At 54.9% G+C, this 13701-nt stretch overlaps 1 protein-coding gene across 2 annotated transcripts in view; it reads left to right on the forward strand.

The window, feature by feature from the left end:
- The window catches only part of ZC3H7B (zinc finger CCCH-type containing 7B), a 57388-nt gene that overhangs the window by 17106 nt on the left and 26581 nt on the right, over positions 1–13701 (forward strand). The window contains exons 2-7 of one of the 2 annotated variants that reach the window (XM_002831183.6): positions 196–254; positions 4770–4803; positions 4927–5124; positions 7658–7816; positions 10462–10542; positions 12306–12362. In XM_002831183.6, coding sequence (XP_002831229.2) covers positions 202–254; positions 4770–4803; positions 4927–5124; positions 7658–7816; positions 10462–10542; positions 12306–12362 — 582 coding nt within the window. In that variant the 5' untranslated portion in view covers positions 196–201. The remainder of the gene's footprint in view (positions 1–195; positions 255–4769; positions 4804–4926; positions 5125–7657; positions 7817–10461; positions 10543–12305; positions 12363–13701) is intronic. The other variant, XM_063722912.1, reaches the window with a different exon arrangement.

Raw genomic sequence — 13701 nt, forward strand, 5'->3', positions numbered from 1 at the left:
AGGAGTCCAGGGGGCCATGGGTGTGGAGGACACCGGCCTGAGGGCGGTCGTCGCCCTCAGGGACACGCCTCCCGACATGGGGAAGGGAATGAGAGTGGGAGTGAGAGCACCCAATCACAGGGCCCATGAAGTAGTGGTGGCCGACGGCAACCTGGCTCTTGCTGACTGACTGATGGACTGTGCTCTCTCCCCCAGAGACTGATGGAGAGGCAGAAACGGAAGGCGGACATCGAGAAAGGGCTGCAGTTCATTCAGTAAGCCTGCATGTGGCAGGGGCTGGACGGCTGGGTGGGCAAGGGTGGGTTCTCTGAGAGCCACGCCCTCCCAGCGCTCCCTTTTCTTGCTGCAGAGCCTTTGCTGCCTAGCCTTTGCTGCCAAGGCTCCTGTGTGCGCTGGGGTGCGGGCACGTGGGAGGAGCCAGGAAGGGGCTGGTGTGGCTGGACGTGAACTCCACATGCACACATGCTCCCTGGCCCAGGTTACCCTTCAATCTTGTCCAGTAGGTAATTCTGCCCTCACCCTTCACATTTGCACTCCCTGTTAATTCTCTTGCATGACTGCACGAGTTTTCTGATAAATCAATAGTCCCTCTGTTACAATCCCTGTCTCCATGCTGGGACTTTCACATCTGGGTCTTCTTTGAGACAGAGTCTCTCCTTGTTGCCCCAGCTGGAGTGAATGGTGCTTCTGACCTCCTGGACTCAAACAATCCTCCTGCCTCCACCTCCCATGTAGCTGAGACCATAGGTGCACACCACCATACCCAGCTAATTTTTTTTTATTTTTGAGACAGTCTTGCCCTGTTGCCCAGGCTGGAGTGCAGTGACATGATCTTGGCCTACTGCAACTTCTGCCTCCCGGGTTCAAGCGATTCTCCTGTCTCAGCCTCTCGAGTAGCTGGGATTTCAGGTGTGTGCTACCATGCCTGGCTAATTTTGTATTTTTAGTAGAGATGGGGTTTCGCCATGTTGGCCAGGCTGCCTTGAACTCCTGGCCTCAGGTGATCCGCCCACCTTGGCCTCCCGAAGTGCTGGGATTTCAGGCGTGAGCCACCACACTAGGCCATTTAAAAAATTTTTTTGTAGAGAAGGGGTCTTGCTATGTTGCCCAGGCTGGTCTCAAACTCCTGGGCTCAAGTGATCCTCCTGCCTCAGCTTCCCAAAGTGCTGGGATTACAGACATGAGCCACTGTGCCTGGCCAATCCATCATCTTTTTAATCTTCACAACAGCCCAGTAAAGTAGGTAGCCTTATTTCCATTTTGCAGATGAGAAAGTTGAGGCTCACAGAGGTTAAGCAACTTGTTTAAGGTCATGGAGCTATTGAGGAATAGCATTCTAGCCCAAGCCTGGTTGACCACAAAACTCAAAACTCACATTCTTTCTATTGTATGCCTCTGAGCACCCACACGCCACACTTTTTTTTTTTTTTTTTTTGAGATGGAGTCTCACTCTGTTGTCCAGGCTGGAATACAGTGGTGCGATCTTGGCTCACTGCAACCTCCATCTCCCAGGTTCAAGCGATTCTCCTGCCTCAGCTTCCTGAGTAGCTGGGGTTACAGGCGCCTGCCACCACACCCAGCTAATTTTTGTATTTTTAGTAGGGACAGGGTTTCACCATGTTGGTCAGGTTGGTCTCGAACTCCTGACCTTGTGATCTGCCCTCCTTGGCCTCCCAAAGTGCTGGGATTATAGGTGTGAGCCACCGCATCCAGCCTGACATTTGTTTTTGTTTTATTTCTCTTTTTTTAAACACAAAATATTTTGAGTAACCTTTTTCTCTTATTGCTCTTAAATAGATCCTTAGAGGCATAATTATCACAACACTAATGAAGCGTGGGCATCGTGGCCTCTCACTTGCATGAGCCCCTTCCGTGGCCCTGGAAGGCATGCACCCTTGCAATCCTGTGTTCGTCATTTTGTGTACTTTTTCTTAAATAGGGCTCCCCATAAAACTGGAATTTGCCTCTATGTTCCCTTATATACTCCCCACTTTTGTTCTCTCACACAGACCAGTAAAACACTCCTTGCCTTTTCTTTTCTTGGTGATGGGGTCTCCCTGTGTTGCCCAGGCAGGTCTCAATCTCCTGGGCTCAAGCAGTTTTCCTACCTCAGCCTCCCACGTAGCTGGGATTGCGGGCGCGTGCCGCTGTGCCCAGCGTACTCCCTTGCCTTTTCTCACCCGTGTCACCGCAGACTGCGTCCCTTTTCACACGCCCTCGGTATCCATGCTGCTGTCACAGAGCAAGTGTTCATATTGACACAACACATTCTCCTTCCTCAGCGCACAACGCAGTCACTTTTCCTGGCCGCTTCTGGAGGGTGTCCTGCACTGGGCTGATTTGATTAGGGGTTTTGGGTGCACCTAGAGCATAGCCCCAAGTTCAGCACCCCTTCCCTGGGCCGTTGGCCAACCCCACCTGCTGCCATGGCTGGGAGTTTGCAAACCCTCCTCAGACTTGGTCATCAGAGCGGCTGCTAGCTCATCTCTCTTCATGGGCGGCAGTTCCTCTCCCATTTTGGGGAGCGAGCGTTTGATTTTGGGGAAGTGTTCCAATTTATTCAGAGGCCAGTCTGGTGAACAAGGTGACTGCGGCCACTGCTGTCTTCCATAAGAAGAGTTCTGTGTCCCCAGCCTCAGTCACTGATGTCTGTGGAGCTGGATTCCCAGCCCAGTTCTCCCATTCCCCCTCTGGGGTCATTGTGAAGGTTAAGGGACCAGTGGTGCTTGGGGTAAATGTTCACTCTCATCCCCTCCTTCTCCTTTCCAAAGGGGAGTTCTAGGAAGGCCCAGCTACAAGGCAGCCTCCCCGAAGCCGTCTGTTGGCCTCCTAAAGCTTTGCGGGAAGCACAGTGGGACTCACTGCTTTTCACATCAGTCCCGCTATTTTTGCCCCACTCCTCCTACGCTGTGTTGGTGCACGTGTGCCTCATGTGCTTAGCACACCCTGAGAGCCCTAAGTGAATTGGGCTTGGTGGGTTGGCCCCAGCTTGCAGAGGACCTTAAGATGTCTACGGCCGGGCGCGGTGGCTCACGCCTGTAATCCCAGCACTTTGGGAGGCCAAGGCAGGCGAATCACGAGATCAGGAGATCCCGACCATCCCGGCTAACACGGTGAAACCCCGTTTCTACTAAAAATACAAACAATTAGCCGGGCGTGGTGGCGGGCGCTTGTAGTCCCAGCTACTCTGGAGGCTGAGGCAGGAGAATGGCGTGAACCCGGCAGGCGGAGGTTGCAGTGAGCCGAGATTGGGCCACTGCACTCCAGCCTGGGCGACACAGCGAGACTCTGTCTGACAAAAAAAAAAAAAAAGATGTCTTAGGACCAGGCATGACCTATGAAAGGTAGAGTCGATGCTGGAAGAGGGGAGGCTGGAGGCAGGAGGCCAGGAAGATAGTGATGGGGTCCTTGGTGGGGGCAATAGAGGGACAGACACTGCAGCAGTATGGGGAGGGAGGGCAGGGCTGGGGCCCAGACAGTGGGGAGGCAAGTGAGAGGTGGGCTGGTGAGCCCCGATGTCACCACTGGGGACACCTTCCACACGCACGTGCATACACAGCCCTCCCGGCGTTGCACCTCTGCCCACCTCTCGTGCACTAGCCTAGGCCACTCTTTCCTGCCCAGGTACTGGCAGCATCTCCAGGCAACGGAAAGATCTCCTCAGCCCTGCATCCGACGCCTTCCTGCCGAGCAGCCTTGGGCGAGTCCCTGCGCCGCTCTGAGTGTCTGTCTTTCCCTCTGTGGAATGAGGGACTGGGAGACAAAGCCCAGCTTTCCTTCCAGTCTGGCCATTGAGCCCATTGGAGAGATGAACCTCAGTTCTCCTGGGCTGATGCCCTCTTTCATACTGAGGGAGCGTTAGCCACAGGAGGGAGCAGGTGCCCAGACCCCACCTAGAATGATTTGTTGAGTCCAGCATGAGAGGCTGACAGGCTCAGCGAAGACCTGGCATTGGCTGGGGTGTGTGTTATGTGGGAGTGGACAGGGGAGGGGCCTGAGGTGGACTCCCGGTGCCTCAGTGTCTGTGGGCCTGTGGTCTCGGATTTGGTTTGTGGTCCTTCCCAAGGCCTGTTCTAGGTGTTAATTCCCTGACAACGCTCATACTTCCCTGCCTTTTCCTGCCCGCTCCTGTCCCTGGCACTCCTGCTGCAGCAGCCCCTGCACCATCCTCTCCTCCTGGCCTTGCGCTGCAGCTGGAGCCTTCCCCGGCTCTGCCTTGGCCAGAGTCTGATTTTCCTCTTCTTGTCCTTTTCCAGTCCTGGGGGCCTTCTAGGCCCAAGTGTGGCTCCTCCCTCCTTCCCCTCCTGTAACTAAGAAAGGGCTTGGAATGCCTGCTTTCCTTTAGGAGAGGGCTGGTTTTTTCAGCAGCAGGGGCTGGGGCTGGGTCCAGGGCCAGAGGTAGAGCTGGAACTGGGCTGGGCTAGGGCTGGCTTGGGGCTGGGGCTGGCTGGGTTGGGGCTGGAGCTGGGGCTGTGGCTGGAAGTGGGGCTGGAACTGGGGCCAGGCTGGAGGTGGGGCTGGGGTCAATCTGCTCTTTCTCAGCACCTGGACCTGGCAAAACCTGGCTGTCTGGCCCCCAAGGAACATGCAGGTCCTTCCGTCAGAACTGGAAGGTCTGCATGGTAATGATTTAGGGGAAGAAAACTGCTGTCTGTTCACCCGAGTCCACAAGGTGATGGCTGAGGTCTGAGTTGGAGGAGTAGCTCTGGATCTCCATGAAGCTGGGACCGCTAGGCTCACCCAGGCCTCGTGTTTTCTTTTCCTGCTAGGTCGACACTACCCCTAAAGCAAGAAGAATATGAGGTGAGTGTCAGCGGCCAGGCTGAGCAAAGGTGAAGGGCAGAGATGTGCAGGGGAGAGGCTTGGGCCGGGTGCCAGAACTGGGGCCAGAGGTCATGAGCCCCCTACACACCTTACCCCCAACAGGCCTTTCTGCTCAAGCTGGTGCAGAATCTGTTTGCTGAGGGCAATGATCTGTTCCGGGAGAAGGACTATAAGCAGGCTCTGGTGCAGTACATGGAAGGGTTGAACGTGGCCGACTACGCTGCCTCCGACCAGGTGGCCCTGCCCCGGGAGCTGCTGTGCAAGCTGCATGTCAATAGGGCCGCCTGCTACTTCACCATGGTGAGCCTGGCACCCTCCTTTCTCTCCTGCTGCGCTGCCCTGATCCCCTGGATGCCCAGTCAAGCCAGGCCCATACCCCAGTGAGCCTGTAGACCAGGGCCAGCCTCCTCCCAGCCTGCTTTCAGAATTGCATTGTCTGTTCTCGTGGCTCTTAATCTCAACTGTACAACATGCTCAGCTGGAGAGCTTTTAAAAGTACAGATGCATAATAAAAAGTTTTTTTTAAAAATAATACTGATGCCCTAGCCCTACCCCAGATGAAGTAAGTTAGAATCTTGGGGTGACCCTGGGTCTTGGTGGGAGTCTGACTTCTCCTGCTCCTCCCTCTCGGCCCCACTGTTTCTTCCATAGCCTCAGCCTCCTCACTGTTCCTCCCACAGCCTCAGCCTCCTCACTGTTCCTCCCACAGCCTCAGCCTCCTCACTGTTCCTCCCACAGCCTCAGCCTCCTCACTGTTCCTCCCACAGCCTCAGCCTCCTCACTGTTCCTCCCACAGCCTCAGCCTCCTCACTGTTCCTCCCACAGCCTCAGCCTCCTCACTGTTCCTCCCGTAGCCTCAGCCTCCTCACTCTTCCTCCCACAGCCTCAGCCTCCTCACTCTTCCTCCTACAGCCTCAGCCTCCTCACTGTTCCTTCCACAGCCTCAGCCTCCTCACTGTTCCTCCCACAGCCTCTCAGCCTCCTCACTGTTCCTCCCACAGCCTCAGCCTCCTCACTGTTCCTCCCACAGCCTCAGCCTCCTCACTCTTCCTCCCGTAGCCTCAGCCTCCTCACTCTTCCTCCCACAGCCTCAGCCTCCTCACCGTTCCTCCCACAGCCTCAGCCTCCTCACCGTTCCTTCCACAGCCTCAGCCTCCTCACTCTTCCTCCCACAGCCTCAGCCTCCTCACTCTTCCTCCCACAGCCTCAGCCTCCTCACTCTTCCTCCCACAGCCTCAGCCTCCTCACTCTTCCTTCCACAGCCTCAGCCTCCTCACTGTTCCTTCCACAGCCTCAGCCTCCTCACTGTTCCTTCCACAGCCTCTCAGCCTCCTCACTGTTCCTTCCACAGCCTCAGCCTCCTCACTGTTCCTCCCACAGCCTCAGCCTCCTCACTGTTCCTCCCACAGCCTCAGCCTCCGCCTCCTCACTGTTCCTCCCACAGCCTCAGCCTCCTCACTGTTCCTCCCACAGCCTCAGCCTCCTCACTGTTCCTCCCACAGCCTCAGCCTCCTCACTGTTCCTTCCACAGCCTCAGCCTCCTCACTGTTCCTCCCATAGCCTCAGCCTCCTCACTCTTCCTCCCGTAGCATCAGCCTCCTCACTCTTCCTCCCGTAACGTCAGCCTCCTCACTGTTCCTTCCATAGCCTCAGCCTCCTCACTGTTCCTTCCATAGCCTCAGCCTCCTCACTGTTCCTTCCATAGCCTCAGCCTCCTCACTGTTCCTCCCACAGCCTCAGCCTCCTCACTGTTCCTCCCATAGCCTCAGCCTCCTCACTCTTCCTCCCGTAGCATCAGCCTCCTCACTCTTCCTCCCGTAGCGTCAGCCTCCTCACTGTTCCTTCCGTAGCCTCAGCCTCCTCACTGTTCCTTCCACAGCCTCAGCCTCCTCACTGTTCCTCCCACAGCCTCAGCCTCCTCACTCTTCCTCCCGTAGCATCAGCCTCCTCACTCTTCCTCCCGTAACGTCAGCCTCCTCACTGTTCCTTCCATAGCCTCAGCCTCCTCACTGTTCCTTCCATAGCCTCAGCCTCCTCACTGTTCCTTCCACAGCCTCAGCCTCCTCACTGTTCCTCCCATAGCCTCAGCCTCCTCACTCTTCCTCCCGTAGCGTCAGCCTCCTCACTCTTCCTCCCGTAGCGTCAGCCTCCTCACTGTTCCTTCCATAGCCTCAGCCTCCTCACTGTTCCTTCCATAGCCTCAGCCTCCTCACCATTTCTTTGCGGACTTCAGTGCCTTCCTCCTCCCCCTTCTCTCCTCCTTAGAGCTGCAGCCTCTTCCTCTTCCCTGTCCTGTGCACCCACTGACTCAGGTTCATGAGATCCTGTGGGAGGCTCTGCTGCAAGCTCTCTAGAGGACCCCGTGACACCTCTACCATCCAGCGAACTCTTCTGGATAAATGGCTCCCGGACGCCTCAGGGTTAGCCCTTGTACACACTCTGCACACAGAACTGCCTTGATGGTCTCACTGCCTCTTAGAGATGCCATTGTTACTCTCGGCCCATCATGTTCCCAGCCAGAGGCAGAGATGGAAATAGACGTGTTTGAGTGACCGGGCTCATGGTTGTAGATCTTCAGGCCCTTCCCTGCAGTGTCCTGCCTGTGCCCACTGCAGCCCCATCAGCTGGACACACAGACACCTTTGATCAGAGGCTGGACACCAGAGTGCTTCCTTCTCTCCTGGAGCCTCGAGCCCTGTCCCTGACCCAAGACTTCAGCTCCTCTGTCTCTGCCAGGAAGGGAAGCTGGTGTTCCTTCCTAGGCAGGGGCAGGAGGCCTGGGGGAGGGAGGGTAACAGGTGTTGACCAGTGACCACCTGCTCCTCTCCGGCAGGGCCTGTATGAGAAGGCGCTGGAGGACAGCGAGAAGGCGCTGGGCCTGGACAATGAGAGTATCCGGGCATTGTTCCGCAAGGCACGCGCTCTCAATGAACTGGGACGCCACAAGGAGGCCTACGAGTGCAGCAGCCGGTGTTCCCTCGCCCTGCCCCACGTGAGTGTGGCTCTGCAGCCACGCCGGTGCCTGCTCAGAGGCCAGGCTTCTAACCTTCTGGCCCTCACTTGGGCCCAGCCACCACATCCTTCTGTGTCTCGGCTTCCTCCCCTGTGGCGTGGACTTGCAGATCCTGATGTTAACACTAGCTCCCATTCTCTCAGTGCTGACTGGGTGCCAGGCACTGCTAGGATGCATTGTGTGTGTTAACTCGCCTAATACTGGCGATAACCCTAAGAGGCAGATACTGTGATTATTCTTATTTTAAAGATGATGAGGCCGGACACAGTGGCTCACGCCTGTAATCTCAGCACTTTGGGAGGCTGAGGCAGGCGGATCACCTGAGGTCAGGAGTTTGAGACCAGCCTGGCCAACATGGCAAAACCCCATCTCTACAAAAAAAAATACAAAATTTAGCCGGGCATGGTGGCGTGCGCCTGTTTCGCTAATTTTGTTTAGTTCACAATTAAGAGCTTTCTTGGCCAGACACAGTGGCTCATGCCTGTAATCCCAGCACTGTGGGAGGCCAAGGTGGGAAGGTCACTTGAGCTCTGGAGTTTGCAACCAGCCTGAGCAACATAGCAAGACCCTGTTTCAACAAAACATTTAAAAAAAAATTAGCTAGGCATGATGGCACGCACCTGAGATCCCAGCTACTCAGGAGGCTGAGGTGGGAGGATCGCTTGAGCCCAGGAGGTGGAGGTTGCAGTGAGCTGTGATTGCGCCATTGCACTTCAGCCTGAGTTTGACAAAGCAAGAGCTTGTCTGTTAAAAAAAAAAAAAAAAAAGCCTTTCTTTATGACCATAGTCCCCTGACCCATATAGCATTTTAGAGTGTCCACAACAGATCCACACTTAGGTCTCACTGGTACTTACTCATGAGGAGGACAGAGCAGCTTTCATCTGCACCACAGGGGATAGAAAGTAGCCAGGACCCAGTTAGGGTTAGTAAATGGCCAGGGAAAGTAACTAAGGGCTCCTGGCTCTGCTTTAGGGAACTCTCTCTTTTCCCAATCTTTGTTGGGCGAATACTGACCGAGCTCCTGTTCCATGCTGGGCACTGGGGACCAGAGATGACTCCAACCCAGGTCCTGGCCTCCAGGAGGTTGTCAGTGAGGTAGGAGGTAGACACGTGCACAGATGTCACAGTGTCTTCCTTGCCCTTTTGTGCCTGGACCCCAGTTTGTAGCCACCTGTTTCTTTGTTCACTGACTGATCTCCCCCTTTAGATTGGAATCTCCATGAGGCCTGAGCCCATCTGCCCTGTTCGTTGGGGTATCCTTAGCCCCTCACTCATGCTTGGCACATAGTGCATGTTCTGTATTACAGCCTTGGAAGGGAAGGAAGGATGGTTGCTGTTTAGTGATCACTAAGTGTGGTCCAGGCACTGTTACAAGCTTTCTACGCCCTGTCTCCTTTGGGCCTTACAACCCTGTGCCTCATCTATGTATCGTCACTTGCTGGGGGTTACAGGACATCATTTGGCGATAGAAACAAGTTGTAGAACTATATAATGTGACCTCATTCCTGTTTAAAAAAGAAAGAGATGGCCGGGCGCAGTGGCTCATGCCTGTAATCCCAACACTTTGAGAGGCCGAGGCGGGTGGATCACTTGAGGTCAGGAGTTCAAGACCAGCCTGGCCAACACGGTGAAACCCTGTCTCTACTAAAAATACCAAAAAAAATTAGCTGGGCATGGTGGCACATGCCTGTAATCCCAGCTATGCGAAGGCTGAGGCAGGAGAATCTCTTGAACCCAGGAGGCAAAGGTTGTAGTGAGCTGAGATCGTGCCTCTGCACTCCAGCCTGGGTGACTGAACAAGACTCCATCTCAAAAAAACAAAAAAGAAAGGGACAATCCCCAAATCCCCACAAAACAAAACTAAGCATTTTTTTTTTTGAGACAGGGTCTTGCTCTGTCGTCCAGGCTGGAGTGCAGTGGCGCAATCTCGGCTCACTGCAACCACTGCCTCCTGAGTTCAAGCGATTCTCCTGCCTCAGCCTCCCAGGTAGCTGGGACTACAGGCGCCCGCCACCATGCCCGGCTAATTTTTCTATTTTTAGTAGAGATAGGGTTTCACCGTGTTGGCCAGGCTGGTCTCGAACTCCCGACCTCAGGTGATCCGCCCACCTCTGCCTCCCAAAGTGCTGGGATTACAGGCATGAGCCACCGTGCCCGGCCAGAAGTAAGCATTCTTTATAGGTCTGCATGCATGCATTCCTAGAAAAGAGCCCTAAGGAAACACATGAGCCCAGCAGAGTGTGATTCCCTCCTGGAGAAGCCTAGGGTGAACGGGGAGATCCAGGGAGCACTTGCTGTCCCTGTAACATTCTTCCCTTCTACAGTGACATTGTCACTTTTGCTGAATTTTAGAAATAAAAAGATTATATTAAAATAAAAACAAAATGATTCATTTCCACCCCCAAATAAATAGAAAAACAGAAGCATGGGATGGTGGTCCTGGTGCCACCACTCACTAGCTATGTGACTTGGACAAGCCAGGGACACCTCCTGGGGCCTCACTTTCTCATCTGTAACATGGGGTGACCATGACCTCCCTCCGTAGGGCTGCACAGGTGTCCAGGAGCACAGCTTTGTGAGCCCGGGCAGACTGACCCACCGCCCTGTGTCTTGTCCTCTGCAGGATGAAAGCGTGACTCAGCTTGGTCAGGAGCTGGCCCAAAAACTGGGGCTGCGAGTTCGCAAGGCATATAAGAGGCCCCAGGTAGGTGGGCTCGGGACCCTGGGAGGGTCGGTGTGGATGTGAGGAGGTCTGAAGGGAGGGACTAGGCACCGTGGGGAAGGTGGGTGAGGGTGGCCAGGGCTGGGTTAGGACAGAGGGGAGCGACAGCAGGTGATCTTCCTTGTCTGTTGGCTGAAAGCCCCGGAACCTTTCGGAAAAGGAGAGAGCAGCCACCGCTTCTAGCTCACTTTAGACTCCAACTGTTGAAAACCACTCCCTCCCCTGTGCTGGCTGACTTTAATCACCTGGAGGTGGCCTGAGTTGACACTGGCATCCTTCAGCATTATGTTCTCAACACCCATATGGTGCAAATTTGAAGTGTCAGTATCTGTTTGGCTGGTTCAGATCCACATAGATTCATTTGGTACCTGCCGAGGGCTAGGAGGCTGCACATGGGAAAGCTCGTGACTCGAATCTCTGCTGTGACCTTGAGCAAGTTAGTTCATCTCTTTCCACCTTGGTTTCCTCATCCGGAAGATGGAGATAATTTATGGCCACCCCAGAGGGCTCATGAGAGGATTAAAAAGAGAGAATGGATGGGCTGGGCGCAGTGCCTCATGCCTGTAATCCCAGCACGTTCGGAGGCCAAGGCGGGCAGATCACCTGAGGTCAGGAGTTTGAGACCAGCCTGATCAACATGGAGAAACCCCATCTCTACTAAAAATACAAAAATTAGCTGGAGGTGGTGGCACATGCCTGTAGTCCCAGCTACTCGGGAGGCTGAGGCAGGAGAATCACTTGAACCTGGGAGGCAGAGGTTGCGGTGAGCCAAGATTGCACCATTGCATTACAACCTGGGCAAAAAGAGCGAAACTCTGTCTCAAAAAAAAAAAAAAAAAAAAAAGGCCGGGTGCGGTGGCTCATGCCTGTAATCCCAGCACTTTGGGAGGCTGAGGTGGGAGGATCACGAGATCAGGAGATCGAGACCAGACCATCCTGGCTAATACAGTGAAACCCTGTCTGTACTAAAAATACAAAAAAATTCGTGGGGCGTGGTAGCGAGCGCCTGTAGTCCCAGCTACTCTGAAGGCTGAGGCAGGAGAACGGTGTGAACCCGGGAGGTGGAGCTTGCAGTGAGCCGAGATCGCGCCATTGCACTCCAGCCTGGGCAACAGAGCGAGACTCTGCCTCAAAAAAAAAAAAAAAAAAAAGAGAGCGAATGGGCCAGGCGCAGTGGTTCATGCCTATAATCGTAGTACTTTGGGAGGCCGAGGTGGGCAGGTTGCTTGAGCTCAGGAGTTCAAGACTAGCCTGGGCAACATGGCGAAACCGTATCTCTACAAAAAGTACAAAAACTATCCTGTTGTGGTGGTGCATGCCTGTAGTCTCAGCTACTTGAGAGGCTGAGGTGGGAGGATCACATGAACCCCAGAGGTCAAGGCCGCAGAGAGCCGAGATCGCATCCAGCCTAGGGGACAAAGTGAGACTCTGTCTCAGAAAAAATTTAAAAATTCACAAATAAAAAAACAGAATGTTTGAGGTGGTGCCTAGCATGCTGCCTGACGCACAGGAGAGGTGTGCAGGGAGGTCCTCTGCCCACTTCAAGGTTGGAGGAAGAAAACCCCAGAATCTGACCCAGAGAGACAGAGCAGTTGATTTCTGTCAGGCCTGGGGACAGGGACTCTCAGGGGCCACTGCAGACCCCAGGGGCCTGTGTCAGGGCCTCTTTGCTGCCCCGGCTAAGGGGACCTTGAGCATCTTTTCAGAATCTTTACCTTTGCCCACCTCTCTCCAATCTCTGGCAGGAATTGGAAACCTTTTCTCTGCTCAGTAACGGCACTGCGGCTGGCGTGGCAGATCAGGTAGGATCGGGGCTGAACCAGCCTGTCTCGGTTTATCCATTATGAGAGGTTTGGATTCACTCCCTCTGGTGTAAATGACCTCAGGCAGTGGGTCCAGGGACCTCCGCCTCCCCAGGAGGTACCTCCCGTGACCACGGGGGCAGGGTGTGGGGACAGGCCATGGCTGCTGTTGGCAGGGAGTGGTCATTGCCAGGGAGCCGCTGGGGGCAGCCTCACTCATGGACCCTGGCCAGGACACAGTCTGGGCAGCCTGGTCCCACACGCCTTCCTTCTGCTTCCCGCCCCACATTTCCTGCTGTGTTGCCTTTTTTCTCACCAGCCTTTCTGCAGGTTCAGGCCCCTGGGCCTCAAATGTCTTCCTCTTCCCCACCCTGCCTTTCTCTGTCTCTTTGCTTTTCAAAGCCCAGCTCAAGGGCATGCCCCTACTGAAACCCATCCTGCTCTCCCTGGCTCAGTGACTCTGCCGGGGAGGGGCAGCCGAGACTGAGGACTCTGACAAGGAAGAGCCCAACTGGGCCCTGCAGCCTTGGGCAGGTCCTTCAGCTTCCGCATTCTGAAATGCGGACCATCCCTCAACGGGAACAAGGGAGGAAAGTGCTTGATAACCTGGCACACAGGACGCAGCAGGAAATGCAGTGGGCAGTCACTGCGGATAGCTGCTGTGCTGTCCTGAGTTAGGGACTCCTCCCAAGGGCCAAGATACTTGTGCACCCCAGTCAGGCCTGGCTCATCCCGGAGGGGTAAGGCAGGGCCTGGCACACGACTGAGACCCCTGCCTCCCACTCACCACACAGGAGCTGCTCAGGTAGACTTTGAGGCTTTCTGGGATGTGAGGGATGGGTTATAAGAGCACTGATGGAGCCTGGGGTCCTGCCACCTTGTACATTAAGGGAAACTGAGGCACAGAGTGGGGAGGGGACGGGGCCAGTGTCACACAGCGAGGCAGCAGCAGGCCTCCCTCCTCCAGAGGTTTGCAGCACTTTCATTCATTCCTTAAGGAGGCCCACAAAACACTCTCGGCCCTGGGCCTGAGAGAGCTGCGTCCTTGCCCTCAGGGACCTCCCAGCCTGCAAAGAAGGCAGGTGATGATCTGCCTTTGTAGCACTCATGGTTTATAACCAGAAATTATAGGTCAGGCACGGTGGCTTATGCCTGTAATCCCAGCACTTTGGGAGGCTAAGGTGGGTGATCACTTAATTTCGGGAGTTAAAGACCAGCCTGGCCAACGTAGTGAAACCCCATCTCTACTAAAAATGCAAAAATTAGATGGGTGTGGTGGCACCCGCCTGTAGTTCCAGCTACTTGGGAGGCTGAGGCAGGAGAATCACTTGAACCCAGG

This window comes from Pongo abelii, chromosome 23 (genome assembly GCF_028885655.2).
Source record: "Pongo abelii isolate AG06213 chromosome 23, NHGRI_mPonAbe1-v2.0_pri, whole genome shotgun sequence".
Lineage (NCBI taxonomy): Eukaryota > Metazoa > Chordata > Mammalia > Primates > Hominidae > Pongo > Pongo abelii.